We start from the raw sequence: 25,625 nt of genomic DNA on the forward strand, positions 1-25,625 counted from the left end.
ACATACCATCTAAATTGCTTCTAAAAGTGTTCACAGTTAAAATAGATGGCTAGAAAACTTTGCAGTAAAAAATGGAGGCACCTAATGCATTTTGTGGCTGCTGGCCCAGGTTCGTTTTGAATCATTCTGTGGAATTTAGGCACCTAAACTCCACCTAAGTCCCATTTACGCAGCTAAGGGAACACTTTGAATCCTGCCCAAGATTCCCTAACATACCAAATTCTCATCAATGAAGCTAATCATGGGCCATTTGCTTGTGCATGTTTGTTTTACAGCTGGAAACTAGTTCCCAATTCCTCTAGATCTTGTAGGACAAAATCGTGGAAAGCGAGAGTCAATATTATCAAGCTGAGAGGATAAGAAGCAATGCTTTGTTCTGACTTGCCAAACAAAACGTCTATGTAAGTCCTTCATTAATTCACAACTATTGCTAGAAGCTTCCGATACAAGGACTTCATACACTCTCTTGCAAGCTTCTCTGAGGCCAAACAGTTATGAAGGAAGAGAATCATAAATTTGACTCTGCCAAAAATCTTCTTTAGAGCCAAAAAAAATTAACAGAAGAGCTTTAGCATCTGAACTGGCCTGTGAAGTGCATTTTTTACCTCCTTCAGATTATATGTTACTTGACATCAAGAAATCTGCATTTGGCTTCTGTATAATAGCACCAATTATTCTTCCAAGTCTAGTAGTTAAAATTTTAATTATAACTTCAGTGTCAGAACTCAGGAGGGCAAACAACCTGCACTTATATTGCTGTAGAGCCTGCGTGCGTCAAATTCATTCCTAATGCAAATGTTCAATTCAGTGGTGTAACACAAGGAATGGGTTTGTGCAAGGTCATGGTCTGTTGTATCTTATGCAATACATCTGTTTATCTGTATTTGGTTTGTCTACTTTTGATGGGCTTATTAAGTGACTCAGTGAGTTACAGAAGATGGACTGTGTATGCAAAAGAAAGACAATAAAATGTTTTATTGATCTTGCACCTAAAATATTTTATTTCCTAAAACAGGAAATGCTTTCTACAAAGATCCTGTTGAGTGTAGCAGCATTCAGAAAAACAGGGTTGCTTTGCACATTTGTAAGAAGACTCACTGATGGTTTGCACCTCCTCCTTTTGTGAAACAAGTGCTCACATGCAGAACTGCTAGAACTGCTGGTGCCACCGGTTTAATATTGGTGAAATGGCATATCCTCGCACTTAGTTGAGCAAAATGAGCCTGGTATTCAGCTTGTTGCCATGTCTCTATTTATCAACGTGCACATGTAATATAATAACTTCTGAAAGCTATGTTCATTTGATTCCAAGATATCAAAAGCATCGTAGGCCAAATGGGAAGAACCCCCTGAATGTGGTTAGCAATCAGAAAACCAGAACTCTGGACAAGCCTGATTTCTACATTTTGTGCTCGAGGCAGAACAGCTTTGGGACATCAGAGGCAGCTCAGCCAGTCGTCACACATACCTTCCCACTTCAATCCAGTTGGGTGGAACTAGTTGGTTAGTGGTACTGCAGGCTGGGAATTAGGTACTTTGACAGAGCTGGTGGGTTCAGGAGCCAGATCCAGTGCAAACTGTTTTAGGAGCTTGATTGGCAAAATATGACAGAGGCTGGAGATCTGTGCTGTATCTATCCAGCTTGGACAACAGCACTTACTCAAGTGTAGTCACAGTTTGTTTAGTTCATCTGAACAGTGGCACCAGGTATAGCAGGAAAAGAGATTCCTTGACCTTCAGAAGCACACACCTAGTAGAATGGTGAGCAATGCAGGTAGCTGGGTTAGTGGTGGGAGGATGTCATGACTAGCTACATAACTGCTGAGATCCAATACAGAATCCCCTGCCTCCAGCACCCCAGGGCCTGGTTCTAGGGAAAGCTGTTGCTGTTAAACTCACCCAACAAAAACAAGGAGAATGGCATAGGTGACTTGGCTGTAGTAATGCAGCACAAGTAGCAACACCCTGATGACTACAGGTCCAGGGATGAAGATTGCATCCCTGCCCCTCCCATTACCTTCCAGCTTGGCCCACATAAACAAGTGTGTGACTGCAGTCTAGCAGCAGCATAACAGGCTTCGGGTCAACATGTTTGAAGGTGCCACATGCGGTGGCACACAAGTGCCGATTCTTCACTGCCTGGCACTCTGTATCAGAGCAATGTATGTATAAAAGGCTATTTCCCAGGTTGGGGGTCGGGAGTGGAAGAGTTTGACCGGACAGTAATTTACATTCTCTTTGCATATGTGTAATCCCACAAGGTGGAAGGCAGTGGCAACTTGGACTCGTGGGTCACATGCTAGTGGGCAAGCATAACTGAAAGGGAAAAGGAACTTCTCCTCTTCTGGCCATGTGGCAGAGATCAAAGACAGCAAGAAGTTAAAGCACATGGAAAGGCAAACTTCCTTTCCTAAAAAGACCTGCTGATTAATTTTCAGCCAGCCAGAACAGCCACCTTCCAAACACCTGCAGCTTGCAGCTCTCCCAGAGAGAAAGTACATATGTTCTGGAAAACGCCTTAGCGCTGAGTAGAGACTGCTTTCACAGGAGCAGTCATGTCCTGGCTGACTTATTCAGGGATCTGCTGGATGGGCCCTACCTTCATCCCTCTAAGGTCCTAAGAGGATTATTCAGAGTCCTAGATTCCTTTTCAAAATAAATAACACCTCACTTGCTGGGCAAAATAAGGCACAGGGAATGCAAGATGGCAGCGGCTCCTTTTGGGTTCCAGTGAGTCTGTATGACTCCTAAGAGGCTTCTAATACCTTTTGCCAGATCAGTATCCCAGAAAGATGGTCTAGATCAGGGGTTCTTAACCTGGGGTCCACGGACCCCCAAGGGGTCTGTGGATAGATTTCAGGGGGTCCATGAACTTGGATGGGAAAAAATTACATCTTTATTTTCACTAACCTCTAACTGAAATTTAGCATTTCCTTTGATTATGAATGTAGGCAACAAACCACAGTGGTATTAGCAGTACCTGTGACTTTGTCACCAATAGAAATCACAGATATTTTCATATCACATTACAGTTGTTGCAGATATCTCGAAATATCGTTTACTCTCATCACTACTTTGAAATTACAGTAGTTATTAGACCTGCCGCTAGATCACACGTGATCGCAGTCTTCCTGTCTACAGACACTCATTATTCTGAGAAGGGGTCCATAGTCTTCACCAGACTGCCAAAGGGGTCCATGGCACAAAAAAGGTTAAGAACCCCTGGTCTAGATGATCAGTATCCCAGAAAGATAGCCTTTCTCCACTTTCCAGTTCAGCAAGGTGCACTGGTGGCTATCATTGGAAGAACCGCTGTTTGCCTTGCTTCCAACACCCACTGCCATTCATTGGTCAAATGCAAGATGGCTTTTGCTACCCCACTAGTAGAAGGTGAAAGTATTTCCGACTTCCTAACTTCCATGGAAGTAGCACATTTAAGAGGAGGCTCTCCTATGGTGGTGAAGACATGTATTTGCCCATAATTAAGACTACTCCATAATTTACAATAGAACATTTACTCAATCTGGCATCTTCCACTGAGGGAACAAAATCTGGGTTGAGAGAGGATCTAGTTTAGTGAAGTCTATTGTATACTTTGGTCATGAGATTGACCTAGTGCCCACTGTTAGTGTATCAGTGCCATTACAGTGTCCCACAGACTTTGAGAAAATGCCATCCAATGGGAGCTGTGTCATGCTGAGCCCTCGTGTGCTAAAGTAATCATTTCAATTTATACATTGTTGGATGTCAGTTAGTGGTATCATCCTGGGCCAGGTGCTGCTGGTGAAGGCTGGTCTCCATTCGATGAGCAAAAACCACTGATCATGCAAGAACTGTGCATAATTTGAACAGTGCATGAACATCAGAGCTGTTCCATCAGTGTCCTGTTCAATGTAAAGGATGCATTGAGAGAATGCCTATATCACTGTCTCACCTTTTACCACTACAAAGAAGCAGGCCCTGCACGTCTATGCATGCAGCCCGTGCTGAAAAAAATGCAGAGCACTAGCCACTAGAACCATGCTGAGTGTGCTCTCAGGAGCTCAAGATTGAGATTTTCAGTGTCCTCCTTGGAGGTAAGGGAGGCTATGGGCACAGAGGAGGCCTTAGTGGTCCTGGACATGCCCTGAAACTGCACCCTGCCAGGATAGGGAGGCCTGGTGGGACAGCCAGTGGCATGGCATGCCCACTTAAATAGCAAGACTGTGAACCTCCCCGGTGTGAGGCGGCTCAGGGTGCATAAACCCCAACCCCCACCTTTGGGTTGGTTACTAAGAGGGAGGAGTGGGGCCAGGCATGACTGTGGCCACTTGAGCCCGCAGGGGTGCAAGACCCCGGAGGTCCTGGGGAAGGGATAGCTGTGTGACCCCAGGGAGGGGGCAGTTGAGAGACCCTGAGAAAGAAGGGGTGTCGGTGAGCTTGCCCAGAGTAGGGGGCATCTTCATGACCTGAAGGACTGGGCATAATTCAGGGATGAGTAGGACTGAAGGCTGGTCTGAAGAGCATCCCCAGGGGGTGCATTGACTAGGGCTGGACAGCCAGAAGGGCGCCATATGGGCCAACCCCCCACAGGATCATAGTGTTGTGTATGAGAGGCTAGGGCAAAGTAAGCTCTCTGTTTGGTGAATTGGCTGGAACCAGCGAAGTGAGGGTTGCAGGAGAGGCCCAAGAGACTGCATGACACCAGCCAAGATATGATTTGGATAGGCCTGATGGGTAGAAGGGTCGCTCCAGGAGACAGCAGGGCAGAGTGGAGGGGGCACAGTATGGTGCAGCGAGTAAGAGACCCTGTGAGAGGGGGTGGAGTGCGAGAGGCCCCTGTGAGAGGGGGGCAGTATGAGTGTATGTGTGTGTGTGAGACCTGACAGAGGGCTAGGTTTAGTCCGGCCTGTGGCTGGGAGTATGATCTTGGATGCCACCTACAAGGCATGGACCACAGCGCAGGGAAGCTACGGAGCTGTGGATAGCGCCCCTGGCATCAGGGCATAGAATGAGCAGCCTCCTGCATTTACCCCCAGCTTATTGTAATAGCGAAGTCATGGCATACAAGACTGGGCAGACTGCCCTATGTAGACAGGTAGGTGGACTGACTTGAGACTTGGCCCCAAGCTTGCCCCTTCTCACAGTCACAATTAAATCTTATAACAGATTAACAGATTGCAGTCACTGAAGCAAGTAGTCAAAGTATTTAAAAAATAGCAGGAACCTTCAAGAGACAATCTGTAATCAATTTTAGAATCATCTTTGAGGTTCAGAATGATTAGGATCTGAAGACCTTTCACACCCATCAGTCTGAGCAATGGTTTGTTGCAATTGTGCAGATGGGTTCTATGATTTAGAAGAATGGGTAAGGATCATTACTGAGAAGCAGTGATGTTGCGTTTGGCAACTTGTAGATAATGCAGGATTGCCTACTCAGATGTTCAGAGTACAGTTTCTGGCCATTTTGTGTATTAAGTTAGCATGTGATTAATTTTCTAATATGGTTTAGAAGTCTGGAAGCTGATAGATGAGTCTCAGTTTTATTCTGGGTAAGTTTAGATGTAAAATACCCTGTCTGCCTATATGTCTCCATTGAGGTGCTTTAAAAATTCCTGGAATTTAAGATTTCTTTTTTAGGCTGTGTCTGATCCAAAAATAAAGATGCACACCCAGGTCCTATCTTTAGAAGACTGAGAAAATTCTCTGTGGGTGAACCTGTGGTTCTTCCACAGTCTGGCTATGTGCTGGGTTTGAAGTTGTTAAATAAATGCTGTTTATTGTGGAAAGCGATGTGGGCAAGTCCTCCCTCACTATAGGAATTGGACAGAATTTTCTCTCTCTACCTTACACGGACACTGCTGGGGCTGAAGGAGTTGCCTCACCAGCATTTGTTTTGCCCTTTTGTGTACATACAGAATGTGGCTTGGCAGGCCAGAAGCAACGAAAATGAAAGGCTATTAACTGCAAACCACCGCACTGATTTAACTTAATAAAAAATGAAGATTTAGTATAGCAGCCAGATGGTCACAGGTCAGGAGAGAGAAGCCATCGGTGAGAAATCTGCTGAAGGCGAACCTTCTTATGATCTTCTCAAATTAGCGCGAGGTTGATAGGCAGCCAGGTATCAAGGAGGTTAGGAAGGCAGGGATGAAAGCAGCTGTTCCTAGTGGCTTCTTCCAGATCTTTTTCCTAGAATTTAAGAAACCTTATATTGGATTATTTTCATTTTAGATTATTTTAAATAATTTAAAATCACATAATGCCACAATAGTACAGGATGCAGTGCCATTATGGACCTTATATAATATGGCACATTGGATTGGTAAAATTATCTATTCAATTTTTTTAAGATCATTAAGGACAGCTGCTACTTAATAGTGATTAAAATATCTCATGTTGTTTTGCAGACCCACATATCATCCATTTGTGTGGCAATGAAACAAAGCGCTACTATGACTGACACGTGAAATAATGTACAGGCAGTGCTCGACTTACAACACTTCAAGCTATGTTTCACACTTACAATGTTTAGAAATTGATGCCCTGTTTCAACTTTCTGACAACAGTTTCAACTTTACAACACTTGATCCAATGCCATGCCATGCCATGCCATCAAACACATTCGTTGTGTTGCCCATCTCCCTGGAGAACATTTGTCCAAACTTCCTTGGTCACTTTCTTTGAGAAAGCAGACAGGACTCCAGAAAAACCTGCAGCCAAGACTCCTGAGAAGATTTGAGCCAAGAACCCTTCAAAAAGTCCAGGAAAGTCACCTCAAAGAAGTCCTTCCAAATCAATATGATTGCTATTTACAATATAAATACATTAATGTAGCTATATTACCTATCTATAATTAATCAAGTACAAAATTCTGGGTTATTTTTGGTGAAAATAGAGTATTGGGCCTTGGTTCAGGAACCAATCCCCCATTTATAACATTGTTTCTCATGAGAAAATTGGTTCTGAGTTACAACGTTTCAACCTTAGTGGTTTTCAGGAATGAATTGTGTCATAATTCCAAGGACTGTTAGAGTTCTGACATTTTAATAATTTTCCTAAGTCACTTTTTAAAGTTTTTGCTTTTTACCTCCCCCCTTCCCTGTGATATTCACTTAAACTCATAGGATTTCATGGAAAAATGGCCGAATCAAATGATGGTTTTCCAAAGAGAAGTTGTTCCAACTCAAATTGTCCAGGCAAGGCCGACGCAATGCAGGCACATTCAGTGATGCCCGAGCTGAGCAGTGCTGGGTGGGGAGAGGACAAAGGTGACCATGCTGCTCTTCGTCTCCAGCTGGGGTGGGTAACAGATCCCCCGCAAAGCAGGACAGGGGCAGCTGAGGGGCCGTCTGAGAGGGGCTGTCACAGAGGCAGGCTGTCTAGGGCCCAGGGAGGGGCATGGTGCTGAAGGCAGGTGGGAAGCATGAACTGGAGCCCACGGTCACCAGGGCTGGCTCCTTGCGCCTGCCCCTGAGACCAGCACGGCCCCCGAAGCACTGCGAGGGGCAGTGGGTTTGGACACTGCAGCGATGCCTCAAGGGAGAGGGATTTGGACATTGGACCACCCCTTGTTGACCAGTGCCGTGCTGGGCTCCAACACAACCATTGACTTCACCACCGCTGAGGGTGGCAAAACTGAGGGTAGAAGCAGGGGCAGGACGCAGGGCAGAGGCTGAAGCAGCCCCTGAGGCCCGAATAAAAGCAGCCCCAACGGGGGAGAGCAGGAACTTCTCCACATAAGCTTTTATTATTATTATTTTAAACATATTTCGTGTCCCTAGGTGAACCAGCCAGCGCTGAGCCGGGACGGGTGGCACAGACGAAGCCTGACAGAGTCCCGCGCTCCCGCCCCCAGCCGCGGCCTGACTGTCACACGGCGGAGGGGGCGGGACTAAGAATGCGGGGAGTAGTAGGGGAAGGGGGCGGGGCCCGTGCGAGGGCGGCGCGGCACGGGCGGAGGGGGCGTGGCCAGGCAAGGCGCGCATGCGCGGGGCGGGGAGGGGTGGGGCGTGCGGCGGAAGCGGCGCGCGGGCGCGGGCGCGGGGGTTGCCTCGCTCCCTGCTCGCTGCCCGGGCGCCATGGTGCCGGGCAGCCGGGCCGGGGGGCGGGCGACCGTGGCGGCCCCGCTGCTGCTGTTGACGGTGCTGTTGGCGGCGGCGGCACGGGCGCGGCCTGGCTTCGGCGCGGGGCCCAGCTTCAGCCTCTACATGGACGAGGGCGAGGTCTGCCGCCTCCTGGGTAAGCGGCGCGGGCAGGGGCGCGGATGAGGCCGGGCGGGAGGGGCCGTGGGCGGCGAGCCCGTCCTCACGTGCCCGCCTCTGCCCGGCGCCCGGGTGACCCCAGGAGTTCACGCATTACCCGTGTGGCAGCGTCTCTGCGCTTGAAGTGGGTGGTGGTGGCGCTTTAATTGCACCTCGCTCAACAAGCCTAGGGTCAAGGGCCCCCCACTGCCATTTTGAAGCAGGGATGCTGATACACGAGGCACTCGCTCAGGGCGCTTCATTAGAGCAGGTCTTGGAGCTGCGCTCCTCGAAGTGTGGGCTCCTGCAGCACATGTGCCACGCCCTCACTTGGGCTGTCAGCACCTGCCTGGCGCCTGGTTGCTAACATGTGAAGGATGAAGGTGGGTTGCAAAGATGTGGTGGTGGAGGTACATGTAGCAGACCTAAATCAGCACTTCCCAAACTTTTCCTCAGCAGGGCCCCTCAAGCATGACCCCTTGCTACTGCCCCACAGTCCCCCACCCCCACCGTCCTATCTGCTGATGTTGTGACCCTGTTTGCAGTCTTGGCTTGGTTTGGGAGCCGCTGACCTAAAGTTTCCATAGTTGTTCCCAAGGTTCTTTGGATAGACGTGGTATTATTTGTTAGAGCAGCTAAATAGTCGAGGGGAAAAGTTCTCTGCCAGCTTTCGAGCACAAACACCCTTCTTCAGGCATAGGGAGACTCTGCTGTTGTTCTCAGTTCTCCAAGGCAAAAAAGAAGCCAATAGTGTGACAAGAAGTCTGTGAGAATGTGATTAAGCCAATGCGGGTGTTAGTGTGATACCATGTGATTGTCTAAATTGTTTTTTTTTCCGGTTTGGTTTTTTTTTCTTTTGAGATGTAGAAAGAGTCACTAAGGCTAAATGAATTATTACTGAGGTCATGAAATCAAGTACTCAAGTAGGAGTTACTGTAACCTGAAATTGGCCCCTCTGTTCCGAAGGGTTTATAACAACCTTGTATTACATGAGCACGTGCTGTTAGTTTCCAAGGGATCCTTATCTCATTAAGAACAGAGGATGATGGGCAGCTCTTCACTGGATGGCTCCATGCTTTTTGTTTGCTGCTATTCAAACTTATCAGAACACAGAATAGTTTCCTTGTGGACTTCTCCAACATACTTATTATCACTATACTGTTTATTTCAAACACTTTAATGAATTTTCAGGAAATTCCTTGGAGAAGAATTGGCATTATCCCCATTTTGCAAATTAGGATCTTGAGAATAAAATCTCTGCTAATATTGGGTGTTCAGCTTGAGTTGTTCCGGGCCTGATTTTTTTCTATGCTTGGCCCTATATAGCACTTCTGAATATTCAAAGCTCAGCTCCCTTGACTTTGGTTGCAGCTGGGAATGTTCAGCAAGTCTGACTGGAGGACCCCAAGTCAGACATCCAGAAAATAAGGCAAGTACAGTTAACAGCCACTTGTTAGCTAAAGAGATTTGCCTGCTATTCTGTTTCTTTGGCCGTGGAGCTTCTGAGATATAGTGTCCAGTTCTTGAGGATGTTATTCAGGTACCTTAACCATGAGGCCATCCTTGTTCCTGTTACTTTTTCTTACCTGTGGACACACCTTTTGACTTCTGGAACAAATAAAGCAGGGATTTTAGTCTCCATTGCACTAGTCTGAGTCATGCTCGGCACAGATGCAGCCTGTGCAGCGAATTAGGCACAGGTCTGATAGAAAAATAGCTTGTGGTTGTGAAAGACTTTGTTTATGTCAGAGGGGCTAAATTAAGGTTGCAGGTGTGGACATTGTTTGACTTTGCAACTATAATGTTCTTTTTGACCTAATTTCTGTAGTAATGTATATATTGGGATTATCCTCTCTTGCTGCTACTATATTTGTGCACTTGCTTAATTACAGAGCAGGTCTTAGTACCTTTGATTTAGTTGTCACATATAATTTTTCTCTAAAACCAGTGTGTAGCTTAGTAAAAATGGATTTGTTGGGAGATTTAGGATGTTTGATTCAGTTCTATAATACAATAAAATAGACTTTTTCATGTTAGCCTCTTGTGCGTCTCAGTCTGTTTTGGTTTTTTTTTGTTCTGGATACCATTTTATGGGTTTTCGGTAAACTTGTACTAAGGACATGTTAGCACAGAAATGTGACTGCTTTCTTAGTAGTTCCAAGAAGTATTCATATTTAACGTGTCATAAATAATCTTAAAGTTAGTAATACACATCCAAACTCCTAACTGGTTCATTTAGTCTAACATCTTTCTTGCTGTGTACTTCATTCAGCCTCCAGGCTTCATGTTGTTATCCTTTAACACAAGAACTGTTTAAGCAGCAAGTATGTTGTAAGACTGCGTCAGTTTAACTCTTATGAACATTTGAGTGGAGACAGAGAAAGGATCTGTTCAGTGACTGGCTGGTATCTTAATTTTGTAATACAGGATCATTTTTATCAAATTCAAGTTTGTGGTAACCTGTTCTGAAGCCTCAGCTTCCCTGTGGAGATATAGGAAAGATAGGAATCCTTCTGGAAGAATTCAGTTCAGAGCCTTTCTTCACAGGGACCAGGATTTTGTGGGTCCGAAGGAAAGGATTTGTTAGTGTCGACAATGGCGAGTTAAAACTGTCCTCTGAATGGGTTTGCTTTCAAGAAGCTTATTTGTTAAATTTATCATGGACACTGTTGCATGTGAGCTGATCTCAATGACATGTCAGAGAAGCAGGGGATGTTTAGGCTTTGAAATTGCCTCTGGATGCTGGCCAGATTCATTTTGCTGTGTTCCATGTTGCTTCTCTTTCCTTATTTTTGAGTACTAGGATTTGAAATAACTTGGGTTTTGTATGCAGTATGTATTTGCCCTTACTATGATTCCTTTGGAGCTATGGGAAAAAATGCTGGCTAGCATTTCATTCTGTCGCTGAAACAGAGCATGCCAAGGGGCCAGTGAACTAAACATCTACTAATACATGGTGAACCATCCTCAGAATATATCTTAATGCGTGTCATGTTAGTAACTCAGAAGGGAGAATTTGTTGATGGTGACTTTAAAAAAGACTTTACAGGTACTAGGTTTGATGGGCTATTTTAGGTTCATTGTTTAATTGGGACTTCTCCAGGATAACTGACTTACTCTCTCTTTCATGTGGCATCAGATGTCAACTTCCAAATGTATGAGCCACTGTCTGGTATTGTGACTCAGTGTGTGTGGATTCCATCAACCCCATTCAGGCATGTGTGGAGATTACAACTTCTGACAAAGCGCTGTGCTGTTTGTTGGATACTGCATTCACGGTGAGGGGGCTGCCTGAGATGTTCCTCTTGTAAAGTATTGTTATGAAGAATCCATATGCAGATCTCAGTCTGTTCATCTTGACCCATGCTTCTCTATCAAGGTCATGCCCAGTAGGGGACTCATTTGGTGTTGGTATAAAATGCTGTAGGAATAGGTCTGACCTTTCCCAGCAGTTGACCCAGTCCGTTGCTGCCCATAGGATAATAAATTGGTGCTTAATACATTATTTTGTAGTATTGTGGGGTCAGTTCCATTATTTTTAACTCCTTTTTAAAATATAAAAGGATTTGGGCTGTAGGAGGTCGAGGAGGGAGAGATGCCCGTACAACAAAGAGCTTGGTATTTACAAAAACTTACAACAGGTTGTGACAAGTTACTTGTCTCTTACGGTTATGCCATCTGTTTTCATTTTACAAGCTTTAAGTCTGCTTGAATGTTTCTCTTTCTGATTTACTTCTTGCTGTAGATAGTGTCAGAATTGTTTAAAGGTACAGAGACAGCTTTACCTTGTCTCAAAACATGATTGTGGGGGCTCTTCTGCTTTTTTCTGTAAAGTTATCTTTAAACACTGTGTAGGTCATACTAAGTTTACAAAGTTCACACACTGCATGGAAATTGCAGCTTTCTGAAAATATGTCCAATCACAAACCCAACACCACTGCCGTATTTGTAATATGCATCGGTCAACAGAATTAGCTTACTCTGGAAAGCCTTGGCATTTAAATAGCATGTAAAAAAGTGTGAGACACATGGATCAATAGCAACTTGAGCTTTTTTCGGGGGAGAATCAATTTGTGAGTTCTGATGAGCTGGTGTAACTGATTTGTAAAGAGTTCATTCTGAATTGGGTCTTTTCTGTTTGATCCTAGATGTTCCTAAAGTGAACGGTCAGTTTCTCTAGTTTATGTTGTTGACATTTTAAAGTTCATTCTGCATTTTTATTTTAATGATTTTTTTTTTCTCCCCTCTCCCCCCAGTGCAAACGGGGTTTGGTCTGCAGTGGATGGCATTTGTAAGCCACACCAGCTCTAAGTCCATCATGCTGATATACCTTGCCATTAACAGGAAGGGAACATTTCAGTAAGTGCTGCAACCTTGCAGTCTTGGCAGAGGTCCAGGGCTACATAGCAATGCTTCCATCTGTGGCTGTTGCATGGATTTACCCTGAGGTTGAAAACACTTGGTATCTGTATGACTTAAGGCTAAGCTTCCTGGTACAGGCTATAAAAGAAAACGCACTGTATTTACTTGATTCCAAGATGAGGTTTTCCGCCCCCCCCCCCCCCATTCAACCTGAGGGTAGCCCTAAAGTATCAAATATAAATGCAGTATCTGCAGTCAGAAAAGATAGCAGGAATCCTCTCAGTGAGGGACCCAGTACAGAGGCACCTGGCAGCGCAACATGTGGTGGGAGAGGAACGGGGCCAGGGGCAGGCATGGGGGGCATGGTGTGTAGGGGGCTAGGCGCCAGGGGAGGGCAAGGAGCTGGGGTCAAGTTGCTTGTCCCCTTGCTTCCCCATTGCTTGCTTGAGGCCATCTGCTACTTTCCTTTGACAAAGCAGTGGTGTTGGTTGGGGGAATTTAAGACAGTCCTCCAATAATTATATTGTATACATGGAAAAATTAGAACAAATTTGTTGTTTTCCATGTACAGAATTAATTTTTTTGGAGGGAGTCTTCAATTCAAAATCATCTCTGCGCCCCCCATGGCTGCCCCAGCTCCCAGCTCTTAAAAGCCTGTACTCGCTGGCTCCTGCCAGGTGTGGGGGGGGGGCAATCCCCGCTGCCCCCTTCTGCCCTGTGTTGCGTAGGGGGCTCTGCCATGGACCCCCAGAAGCACCAAGACTGCTGCAGCATCCAGTGACTGGGGGCTTTTTTTTTTGAAGGCCAGGAGCTATGGGTGGTAAGGGGGCTGGGACTGGGTGGGGGATGGGGGGGGCTGGGACAGTGGATGGAGGTCAGGAGGCTTGGGGCAGAGCCCCGCATGGGGCAGTGGGGGGGCAGCAGCCAGTGAATGTGGGCTTTATTTTAAAGAGCCAGGAGCTGAGGCCAGGCAGGACAGCCATGGTGGGTAGGGGGGTGCTGGGAGAGTGGTTGGTGGTCAGAGGGTGCTACGGGGGGCTTGGGGAGCAAGCATATCCCCTCCCCTACCTCCCCCTTGTTACCAGCATGGACTCTGGGTCCAGCTCCCTGCTGCAGTGAGTTGTCCAAATTGCTGAAACACTGAATCTTTTCTAAATTGATTTGGAGAGCTTCAAATCAGTTCGGACCTTTTAATTGGTCTCCTGATTCAATTCGGATTTGGAAATTCGGCCATCAGGCTGAACCTCCTCCAAATTGAATTGGCACCTGAAGCTTCACACAGCCCTAATGAGCAGTACTGGCATCTTTAGTTTTGAGCTAGCTGTCGGAGAAGCCCTTTCATCCACAGTGGCAACTCTGCATCGAGCTTGATAATTTCCTTGGCTCGTTGGAAGTTTGCATGGGGAAAGGCTGTCCCATAGCTTCCTTGGAAATACTGAAATAGTGAAGGTAGAGCTTAAGGTCTTCATTTGAAGTCAGTGCGGCGTGAGTGCAGCTTTGGGTTATATCATTATAGCAGCCCGGGCTCTTGAGAAAGGGCGTACTATGTAAGCAGCTAAAGTCATTTTGTGTCTGGTAAATTTGTCAGGAAAAGTGAATGCCACCAATAAAGCTAACAGGAAGCATATATAGATGTGGGGTAAAATTCCTTCTGAGAGTCTATGCAGTCCCTTCCTACCCTTTTTTGTCCCTTTTTTTTTCCTGTGAGTAACCCCAGTTTCTCTTTGCTGCTATTCAAAGATTACCAAATCAGTGAGAGCACAAAAAATAATGCAGTCCTTTACAGTTTCCCTGATATGCATGGGGAATGGTATAGCAGTAATGAGATTAACCAGAATGTTTCACTGTGTTGCTTGGAAAAGATAAGAGTAGCAGCAGACAGGCGCTGGAGCTACTAGACTTGAGGGGGAGGTTTGGAAAGATCGTGCTGTCGTGCTCTGAAGAGAAATTGGGACTTGGAGCCTGATAAACTAGCAGCAACTACCATCAGAAGACTGTTCTGTGGCCTGAAATCAGTTGGTCAGCTCATAAGTTTCTTGATGAAGAGTAATCCTCCGTGCTTAATATCCTTTTCTGCATAAGTGGGAAGGTTGCTCTGGCAAGTCAGCAGACTTCTGACAGTTCCTATATAACTTAACTTCTCATTTTATGGAATCAGTGTCTGGGTTGACTACATCCTTTCTAGGGGTGTCAACCCACTGTAGCTGTGCTGCTAATACATAAACATGTGTGTATAGACAAAACCAAAATGCCTTGTGCTTTGAGTCACTTAAGCTCTTTGGAAATCCCACCCTGGTGCTCAAATTTTAGTTGGCAAAGACTAACTCTCTGGAAATTCAGTAAGTTGTTTGTTTCCAGGGGCCAAAGGAAAAATAATTTCCTTTAAAGGTAGAGAATCTGGCCTATAAACAGGCAAACCTATAGTCAAGGAAATCCTTCCATTAAGGCATTTTAACATCTTGGCCTGAAAACATGGAGTAAGTGGTTACTCTGAGGATATAGCACTGCATCACCTTAAAAGTATTGCACTTCTTTCCTAGAGCATGTCTCAAATTTTAGCAGGTTATAGAATTCCTAGTATGGGTTTACTTAAAGTAAATTTACTTCCTTACTACATTTGCTTGATTGCAGGCAGATGTCCTGCTGCAAACTTGTATGTGTGGATATCCAAGAAGTGAACACTCCCTAACTTTGGCATGTGCAAGGGTCCGAGTGGATGGACTGAGCCCAAGAGGGCAAAACTGCAGAGGGAAACATTGGTTTAGTAGGCTGCGGTTAAATAGATCTGGGCAGGAAATTGCGTTCCTGCTGTGAGAATATTTCTGAGATTCAGAAACACACCTCTCCACCTTGGGACCAGAGACCTTTCAGTCTCTCTCATGAAAAACAGGAGACCAACCTCAGAAAAGCCCACAAAAATGCCTATTTGGTAGCTGTTTCCTTGGAAAATTCCTCACTAGTTGAACTGTTAAGTGTTCAGGGAGTAAGGTGACCAGCAGTCGCAGGATGGAGAGGTGATGGGAATGAAGGAAGCCAGGCTGAGAAGCCGGAACGAAATCGATGCCTCTGCTCAGGGACAAAATGTATAAGCAGGCATACTGCTGGGAAGTACTTTGCTGCTGCTGCTGCCTCTGTACAGCTTTTCTCTGGTGTACTGAGCCTCATGGGACTCAAGACTTGAAATGATAAATTTCTTGATCCAGAGATAACAAAGTAGGAAGCATTTCCTTTTCTGATACTCACATTTTGAATTTATTTGTATAAGCAGTCTGGTGCCTTCAGCTTCTGTTTTCTTCTTGTTACTACCAGAGAGCTAACTGGCTCTGCCATGCCCTTTCTCTATCTTTACTTGTTACTCTCACCTTCAGCTATATTTTCACATAGTTCCCTAACTCTGCTTCCTTTGGCCTTCCTGAAGTTAGCGATACAGTTGTTTCTTCACAGGAGGCTTGTTGTGGAAGGGCAAAACTCTGTCCTGTGAGGGTGGCATTAGATCTGTTGTACGCTTTGGCTGTGCCTTGGAGTTGTCTCTCTCCATCACAAAGTTAGAGGAGAACTTTTTTGAAATACACCAGGGTTGAAGCACATGGGCAAACACAGAATTAAGGATCTTAAGGAAGAAGGATGAACTTCGATAAAAGGGTGTTGGTTGTAGCCATGTTGGTCTAAGGACATAAGTGGACAAGGTCCTTAGGGTAAATCTGATATCTTTTATTAGACCAACTAAAATAGTTGGAAAGATTGTTCATAAGATACTAAACTGGGAGAGTAGTAGATATGCTAGAAGGTAGGGTTAGGATTCAGAGAGACCTTGACAGATTGGAGGATTGGAGCAAAAGAAATCTCACGAGGTTCATCAAGGACTAGTGCAAAGTCCTGCACTTAGGATGGAACAATTCCATGCACCAGTACAGCCTGAGGCTGACTGGCTGGGCAGCAGCTCGGCAGAAAAGACCTGGGGGTTACAGTGGACAGTATGATGGATATGAGTGAGCTGTGTGCCCTTGTTGCTAAGAAGGCTAATGCCACAGTGGAATGTATTAGTAGGAGTGTTGCCAGCAGATCGAGGGAAGTGATTATTCCCCTTTTATTCAGCACTGGTGAGGCCGTATCCAGAGTCCTGTGTGCAGGTTTGGGCCCATGACTACAGAAGGGATGTGGACAAACTGGAAAAGTCCAGCGGAGGGCAACAAAAGTGGTTAGGTGCCTGGGGCATATAATTTCTGAGGAGAAGCTGAGGGAACTGGTCTTATTTAGTCTGGAGAAGAGAAGACTGAGAAGGGATTTAATAGCAGCCTTCAGATACCTGAAGGGGGGGTTGGTTCCAAAGAGAATGGAGCTGGACTGTTCTCAGTGGTGACAGTTGACAGAACAAGGAGCAATGGGTTCAATTTGCAACAAAGGAAGTTGAGGTTAGATAACCTTTCTTGGTTAGGGCTTCCACATTAGGGCTTCTAGAGAAGATAGGCAGAAGCTCTCCAAGGTTCAGTAGTTTAAACGATTCATCTTCATCATGATTTAAATCAGCAAGGTAGAAGACTCCTCTGCTTTCTCTTCAGATCGTATACATCTTTTACCTTGTAGCTGTACTCTAATTATGTTCCTAAAGAAAAGTTAAAATTGACTTGTTGGACAGAAAAGACTCAACATGCATCACATCTAAGTGTGACATCGCTCTTAAAACACATTTATTCTGATTCTTATTTTTTATGTTGTTAAATAATAAATTCATCTAGTTGATTATGATTTGTGTCAAGCTGTACATAGGTGGAAACTAGTTAATTTAATATACTGCTTTTGTAAATTTAGCTTTTATTTAAATAAAACTTTAGATGTATTTGATGCATAAGAAAAAGCAAATTTATCAAAACATTACTTGCATTTTTTAAAACTAACTTTTTTATATTTAAAAAAAAAAGGAAGTGCTATCTGTGGTTAGTGAATCAAACTGTTTTGTTCCAGACAAGACTGTAGAAATAGTAGATCTACCTTTATATTCATATCTTTTTTCTTTATTCCTACCCGTAGATGGGAAAGCTTGTTTTCTTCTATCGTCTTGCTCCTTGGTTTCTCAGCTTTTCACAAACCACTTATTGAAATAAACTAGCTGAATACATTTAAATGAAGTTTTCTTTGCACATAGAAAAGAAGTGACTGGTGTTAAAACTTGATTTTAGTATGTCAGCAAATACCAACTTCAGGTATATAGCTAGAGACTTTCACTAGTTAAATAATTTGTCATCCTTCAAAATAGGGACAGCAAGTATGTACTGCTTGCAAATTTATATTATTGTAATAGGTTATGCTAATTGTTGTTATAGGTTGTTATAATTTTAATTTCTATTTTCTTGGAAAAATATTTATTTGAAATGATAATTTTTAAGAAAATGTATATATTTTGTAATCTATCCTGAACATTCCACTTCTTTTCTCTAAGTTTAAGGGAGCAGGAAGTGCAGAGATGGGAAAAGGACTTGAGCTCAGGAAGGTTAAAGGATTTTTTTTTTGGATGTTTACTGTGGAAGAGGAGAAATTTATGGTTTGGCCAGGAGGCTACATGACATGACTACATAACTGCAGGGGGGAAATTGAGACAGTTTTTTGGAGCAAGTTGAACACCGAACAAACAGGATATTTATATAAATTTGTCATGTAAACCTTTGTAGAGTTAATGTTGTTGAAGCGTGAAACTTTACTCTATTAAAAAAAAAAAAAAAACCCAAACAAAAAACCCTTTAACTCCTGTCCTTCTTCCCTGACCCTTAAGGTTTTATGCAAACAAGACCTCATAAGGATATCTTGTAGGGTCAGAATTAAAGTTGTGTTGAAATGTGCAAGGTGAGGTTTCACATGTCTGCTGCCACTAACAATCTGAAATGTTACCAGATGAAAACAATACTTTATCACAGGGTGGATAAAAATCAACTGTTAAAAAATGGATTTTTATTTAAGTCAGATTTTTTTTTTATTTAATCACATTTATTTTTAATATGCTTTAAAAAACTATATACAACTAGTTTAAGATTTATTAAAGCTCAGTATCATCATGGAATAGAGATTATAACTTCTAACTGTATACTATTTGAGACTATATATTCATGTAACCTTGTTAGAAAAGTTTTATAAATGGGTTATAACAGGCCATGGTTTATATTAGGAGCTCAATCTTATGGGATTCCTGGAGCTCCTCTATAGATTAGTAAAGATTAAAGAAAACCACTTTCCCCAAAGGGACTCAGTGCTTAGTCTGTAAGATCCCATTGAGCATCTCTGTGATGCTTAGTTTGAGTTCTCAAAATGTGGATTTGTGTGTCCAGAGTTAACATCCTTCTTAGCAGTATAGGAAGATGAGATAACAGACCTGATTACTCACCCATCAGCCCTCTTCCCTCTCTGCAAGTTTGTGTACACACAGCCAAGCCCTTACCTTTCTCTAAAAGTGCAGTTTCAAGCAGTTAAATGAATAAAGGATATCAAACAACAAGAATGCGCTTTTTTGAGAAAACAATGATTAAATTGAGACTTCCTGACCAGTGATTTAAATTGATTTGATTTAAATCAAACCCAACATGCTTTATCACATGAGAAACTCCTCTGAAACTTTGAGTTTTGTTTAAACAAACCTAAAATATGAAGGTAAAAAATACCGTCCTTAGAGAATTGTCTTGTAATTATTTGGAGCCTACTCAAGATTTAGGAAAAAAAATTCACGTGTGTTGTCAGTTCTACTTTAAGCAGTGGATTATTTATTGATTCATATTCTAGAACAGTCTTTAAGACCTGAAGCTTTATTTTTCCCATGCTTAAGTGATGTGAGGTTTTTCCTTTTCTCTTTCTTTTCTTTCCTCCTCTCCCTCCCTCCCTTCACCCCCCCGCTCTTTATAAAGCTTTTTAAGGAGTTGAAGATGAGTGCATTTACTTGAAATGATGGGGGTTTTTTGTTACGCTGCTAGTGACTTGGTCTAGTTTTGTAGTGACCCCAAGGACTCTCCACCATACTGTGTGACTTGGGAATGAAAACCCTGCCTCTCCCCTTTCTTGCCTGAGCTACTTGGGAATGTTTTGTTATGTTAAATTCTTTTGAAGAATGGCTGTGTCCCTCTGTGGCATTGCCTAAATTTACCTTTTTGTGTGTACTTGAGCTAATTTATGCATTTTGATTCCTGTCCAAGAGCAGGCCCAAAGATATGGGAGTTAATAATGTGATTTAGAGGTTGCCTGGGTAAAGGAGAGGAGCTTTTTCTTAAATAAGAAACAAAAAGATTGACTATATTGTTTTGTGTGGGTCGGTTTAGATTAGTCAAGTCCGAGTAACAAGAAGCTCAATCCATCGGCACTGAGCTTTGTCTGCATATGGACTTGTTTAGGGAGCCTTACCAAAGCAAAACTACAGCTTAATTTTTAGGATTGGTTTGTTTTAGTTTATGTCCAATATGGTTTTTAAGCCACTTATGATTTGTTTTGCATTTGTTCACCTGGAGATTATGCAAAATGTAAAAAACAAAAAAAAAACCCCCAAAAACCCTTACATGTATTTAACTAAAGTGTTGCTGGTTTGCGTACAGAATTCAAAAGCGGAATTTCTCATTTCCCTACTTTTTAAAATATTGTATCCAGCTACTTCTCCTTGAGACATCTGTTTCCCCTTTCTTTACTTCATTCCACATATGACACAGACCATTACTTGCTAATTTTGGGTCTGATTTGTGAGGTTCGGAGCACTCTTGCATTCCCTGACTTTAAATTTAAAGCAGGGCTGGAATGGGGAAACTGCTCAGCACCTTGGGAAGAACATGGCACCTTATAAGCTTAGGTGTTTGAATCATATTGGTGAACATCACCTAGATGGCCTTGCTTATCTAAGTTTCACTAGTGAAAAGTGATACCAACATTTTGAAAATAAAATGTGTTATTGAGATTTAAGTTCAGGGTTTTTTTCCCATTCATCCCCATATTAGTCTAATGTCATTGCCCATCAATCTATCTGACTAGGCTTATTATGTTTCATGCTAGGATTACATGGGAAAGTGTTCCTTAAATGTTGAGTAAGGTGCTGTAGCTTGAGATTCAGGTTAGACAGGGCAGGATGGCTGTGGTTGGTTTAAGCTGGTCTCTTCTCTAGAAGCTGCATCTGCCTGAGGCCTAATCCAAACAGAAATTGTAGCAGACTCACTACATTATTCTCTTAATCCTCTTAAGCCAGTGGTGTTCAGCTTTTTGGCCCCGTGGGTCAGGTGAGTGGGGCATGGCAGGTCTGAGAGCAAATTTGAGTGCACACCAGGATCAAGCCCTGATACCCGGCACCACTTTCTTCCTGCTCCAGCATTAGGATTGCTCCCCAGGGCATCACTGGACCCCTTTCCTGCTGAGATTGGTCCTCCAGGGACCTGGTGCCAACCCCTCCCAGGCACCCAATCCAGCACATCAGGCATGTGGCCCCCCTTGGTCTGGATTCAGTGGTGTGCGAGTGGTGTTACCTCTCTCCTGCCAGTAACTTTCCTGCCCCCCTGGGCGCCCCGTGGGACAGGTTACACTGTGCCATGGGCTGGACTTGGCCTGTCTTAAACTAATTTTAGTATCAACATGAGAGAGAGAGAGAGTTACTGTTGTGACAACATCTATTTGAAAATGGAAGTAGTTAATGCAGTTTCTATTACAGGGGAGTTGTGTGTGGATATGGGGCTTAAATAATAACAGACACACACTGTTCTCATTTAGTTGGATATTAACAGTGAAGTCAAATGCTGCTTCAGATGTCAAAGAAACTGCACAAAAGAAAAGAGGGACAATCAGGTTAAAAATTAGGATGGTCTCTGTTTATAACATTTCCTTTTGGTGTTAAAAGTAGCCAAGTTAGAGCTTAGAGACTCCCAGCAGTTTTTCCAGTGTCTTCCCTGTGTACAAAACCAAAGTGGTGGAAGGACTATGGGGCGCGTCCAGTGCATCACTGATGGAAAATGTATCCTTTTATCTCACATTGATCACATTGATTAAATTGTGCTAATCGTGGAAGAATAGATCTGACACATGGACGATCATGTGTTCATGTATGTTTGGTTTATAAAAGTTGGACTGTCATTTTCTACCTTGTGTGATAGAAAAATACTTTAAGCACGTTGCAGATACCCAATAATAGCTGAAATTAAATGTCACTTTGGCGGGAACCTTAGGACGCTTATACACAAGTGCAGAGGTTGCTTTAACAGGCTGGAATTTCAGCGGATTGGAGCAGACATGATTAACTGAATCTGCGGAGTGTGGCACTTGCTTCTGTATCTCATGTATCAGCATCCCTGCACTTAAAAATGGTGACAGGGTGCTTGAACTAAAGCCCATTGAGCAACCTTTGGTTCAAGCACCCCATCACCATTTTTAAGTGGGGGGGTGCTGATGCATGATATGTGGTGACACTTTAATTAGAGTAAGCCATGCTAATTAAAGTGCCAGCCTCCCCCTTCCCCCCACCATGTATAAAAGTGCCTTTGATGGGGAGTGGGTGGAGACAAGGGGAGGAACCTCCCTGGCTTTAGGCAGTGTCCCCTTGTTTTAAAGAGATTTGGGCAAAATGAAATCTTTGCAAACTGACTAGACTTTAAACCTTATTTTAAGTAGATAAGCTGCCCTTCCAGTTTCCATGGTTGTAAGCAAATTTTCCTTTTCTTTTTAAATCAAACACCCCTAATAAAGAAGGAACTTGGATGTTGTGGTGATGTGGTGCTGGGGAAATGAAATAGGCAAAACACGAAATTCCTCTATGCAGAGTGGTGCCAAATGTGTTAAATAAACAGATTTGGTTTTTGTTTGCTTTGGTTTTCTTCACTTTAACACCAAAAAAAACTTGTAACAGTAAGCCATTATTACACATTTTAAAGAGTTTTTCTAACTACCAGGACCATCATTTTTAAAATATAGTAATTTATTTAAAGTGTTTCACACTTTTTAAAGGTTTTGATTTAGTTTTCACATGAAATAAAAATTGGTGAGCATTATGGCTAATAATCACAAATTTGCAAATGCTGAAGCATGTTCTTGAGATAAAGAAGAGAGTAATTGTCCAGTAGCTGCGGCTAATGTTTTTTGCTGTGTGGTCTGTTCCATATAGAGAGATACACTTACGTTTTTAAAAGATAGAAGCCCTGAGGTTGTTGTGTTCAGTTGTAAGAAAATGGGAAGAGCTCAATTGTATAGTTCAAGTTCAGTGATACTCAGCTAGGGAGCTGCAGCACCCCGGGGGTGCTATGAAATCGTTTTAAGGGTGCTGCCCATTAATAACATTTTGCTTTGCAGATAGCTCCACATGATTTGCAAGATAAACCCAGTGATTTTAAATGGGAAGCCATAATGTCAAAAACATTTTGTCCTGTTGTGGTATTTCTGAGTTCTTTGCAACAGGAGAGTTGCTGTATTTTTCTGTAGTCAAAAGTTAGCAAAAGCTAAGAGCTAGCATTTTTCTGAGGGGTGCCGGGAGTGTGAAATGGTTGAGGACCACTGGAATAGTTAAATAAAGTTCTTCTTTACCTTTTTGAGAGGAGACGGATCATATTCTAGTGGCAGAATATTAAAAAGGTCCCTCCAGATACTTAGATTGGCTAAAGATTAGGGTTGTTTTTTTTAAATGTGCTTTAAAAATCCTAATTGAAGGGATGGCATTTTGTTTTAAAAATGTCTTAGGATCCTAAGAATAGAGAATACTTCATGAGGTCATCTAGTTCAGCCCCTTGCCCAAGGCAGGATCATGCTGGCTAAACTATCCCAGGCAAACGTCTGCCTAACCCGTCCTTTATGGAATCTCCATTCCTGGAAATTTTAATTTCTCTAGGTGGCTTGTACCTCTAGGTACCCTCAGAGTCAGAGCATTATTCCTAATTTCCAGCCTAAATTGGGAATTAATTTACCTCTACTGCACTTTGAGGACATTGCTCCTAGTCCTGTCTTGTATAGCCACAGAGAAAGCTCATCTTATAGTTTCCTAGTTGGTAGGGGCGGAAGGGACAAGAGCAGATCATAAAGTCCAACCCCTGCCATGGCAGGAAAGAGTACTGGGGTCAAACGACCCCAGCAAGGTGTACATCTAGCCTCCTCTTAAAGACCGCCAGGGTAGCAACCAGCACCACTTGTCTTGGAAGTTGGTTCCAGACCCTAGCCGCCCTGACCGTGAAGTAGCGCCTCCTGATATCTAGTCTGAATCTACCCCCTGCCAGCTTGTGACCATTATTTCTAGTCATTCCTGGGAGTGCTTTGGGGAACAGGGATTCCCCCAATGCCTCCTGATCCCCTCTGACTAGTTTGTAAACGGCCACTAGATCCCCCCTCAGCCTTCTCTTGTGGAGGCTGAACAGGTTCAGGTCCCGTCGCCTCTCCCTGTAGGGCTTGCCCTGCTGCCCCTGATCATGTGAATGGCCCGCCTCTGGACCCTCTCCATGTTGTCCACATCCCTCCTGAAGTGTGATGCCTAGAACTGGACGCAGTACTCCAGCTGCAGCCTGATCAGTGCCACATAGAGGGGGAGTATCACCTCCCTGGACCTGCCTGACATGCATCTTGGATGTATGACAAGGTGCAGTTGGCTTTCCTGACTGCATCCCCACACTGTCGGCCCATGTTCATTTTGGCATCAATGATGACTCCAAGATCCTTTTCTGCCTCTGCACTGCCGAGAAGGGAGTTCCCCAGCCTGTAGGTATGCTGCTGGTTCTTCCTCTCTAGGTGCAGCGCCTTGCACTTGTCAGTATTGAAACCCATCCTGTTCTCATCCGCCCACCCCTGTAACCTGTCTAGGTCTGATTGTAGCCTATTTCTTCCTTCTAATGTGCCCACATCCCCCCACATCTTAGTGTCATCAGCAAATTTGAACAGGGTGCTATTTACCCCCTCGTCCAAGTCGCTGATGAAGATGTTGAACAGTGCGGGCCCGAGGACCGAGCCCTGGGGGACCCCACTGCCCACATCCCTCCAGGTCGAAAATGACCCGTCCACCACCACCCTCTGGGTGCGGCCCTCCAGCCAGTTAGCAACCTAATTTACTGTGTGGGTGTTGACACCACAGTCCCCCAGTTTTTTAATGAGAACAGGGTAAGAGACTGTGTCAAAGGCCTTCCTAATGTCCAGAAAGACTACATCCACTGCTACCCCTGCATCTAAGGATTTGGTGACCTGGTCATAGAAGGCCACCAGGTTGGTCTGACAGGACCTGCCTCTAATGAACTCGTGTTGGTTACCCCTAAGCATAATCTCCCCTGCTGGCCCCTCATGGACATGTGCCAGGATAATTCTCTCAAAAAGCTTACCCAGGATCTTCATCCTCCTTATAATCACCTTTTGGGTATTTGCAGACTGTTATCAAATTCCCCCAAAGTCTTCTCCAGATTAAACAGCCCTTGTTCTTTCAGCCCTTCCTCATAAGTTAAGTTTCCCAGTTATTTTTGTCATGTTCTGCTGGACTCTTTCCAGTCTGTTCCCATCCTTCCTGAAGTGTTATGCCCAAAACTGGTTGTTGTACTCCAGGTGATGCCTCATGAGGGTTGAATAGAGGGGCAGAATTGCTTCCATTTAATTACAAAGCGACTCTCTTGTTAATACAACCTAGTACGTTGTTGGCTTGTTTATAAGAGCACATAGTTGGCTCCTATTTAACTTTACTGTAACACCCAGGTCCTTTTCTGCATTACTTCATCCTAGTCAATCCTTCCCCAGTCTGTATTTATGCATGCAACTATTCTGTCTTGAGTGTAGGACTTTGCATTTCTCCTTGTTGAATTTCATCCGATTGACTTGGGACCATTTCTCTTGATGTTAAAACAGGATCAGAATAGTCATTAGTGCAGTCAAAAGAAAACCAGAGTAACAGAAGTAGCATTTGTAGAGTGCCTTCTCAACAAGGAAATAAAGGCAAGCAGAAATGCCCCTCTAAAGTGTCAGAGCTTTCTGTTTTGGACCTAGTGGACAGCATTCACTCTATGCACAATATTGCAGTGATGCTCCCCTGTTTTTGAAGCTGTGATGTACTGCTTATTCTTAAATGTGAAATGTAACTTTTGTGAG

At 43.8% G+C, this 25,625-nt stretch overlaps 1 protein-coding gene across 3 annotated transcripts in view; it reads left to right on the forward strand.

Annotated features, from left to right (window-relative positions):
- The first annotated feature begins 7,989 nt into the window (after positions 1-7,989).
- Positions 7,990-25,625, forward strand: part of RYK (receptor like tyrosine kinase) — an 88,749-nt gene continuing 71,113 nt past the window's right edge. For 2 of the 3 annotated variants that reach the window (XM_090051285.1, XM_090051286.1), the window contains exon 1: positions 7,990-8,220. In XM_090051285.1, coding sequence (XP_089907411.1) covers positions 8,061-8,220 — 160 coding nt within the window. In that variant the 5' untranslated portion in view covers positions 7,990-8,060. Of the gene's footprint in view, positions 8,221-11,484; positions 11,501-12,478; positions 12,582-25,625 lie in introns of those variants that run through there. The other variant, XM_090051287.1, reaches the window with a different exon arrangement.

Source organism: Crocodylus siamensis, chromosome 6 (assembly GCF_052110815.1).
Source record: "Crocodylus siamensis isolate JL-2025a chromosome 6, ASM5211081v1, whole genome shotgun sequence".
Classification (NCBI taxonomy): domain Eukaryota; kingdom Metazoa; phylum Chordata; order Crocodylia; family Crocodylidae; genus Crocodylus; species Crocodylus siamensis.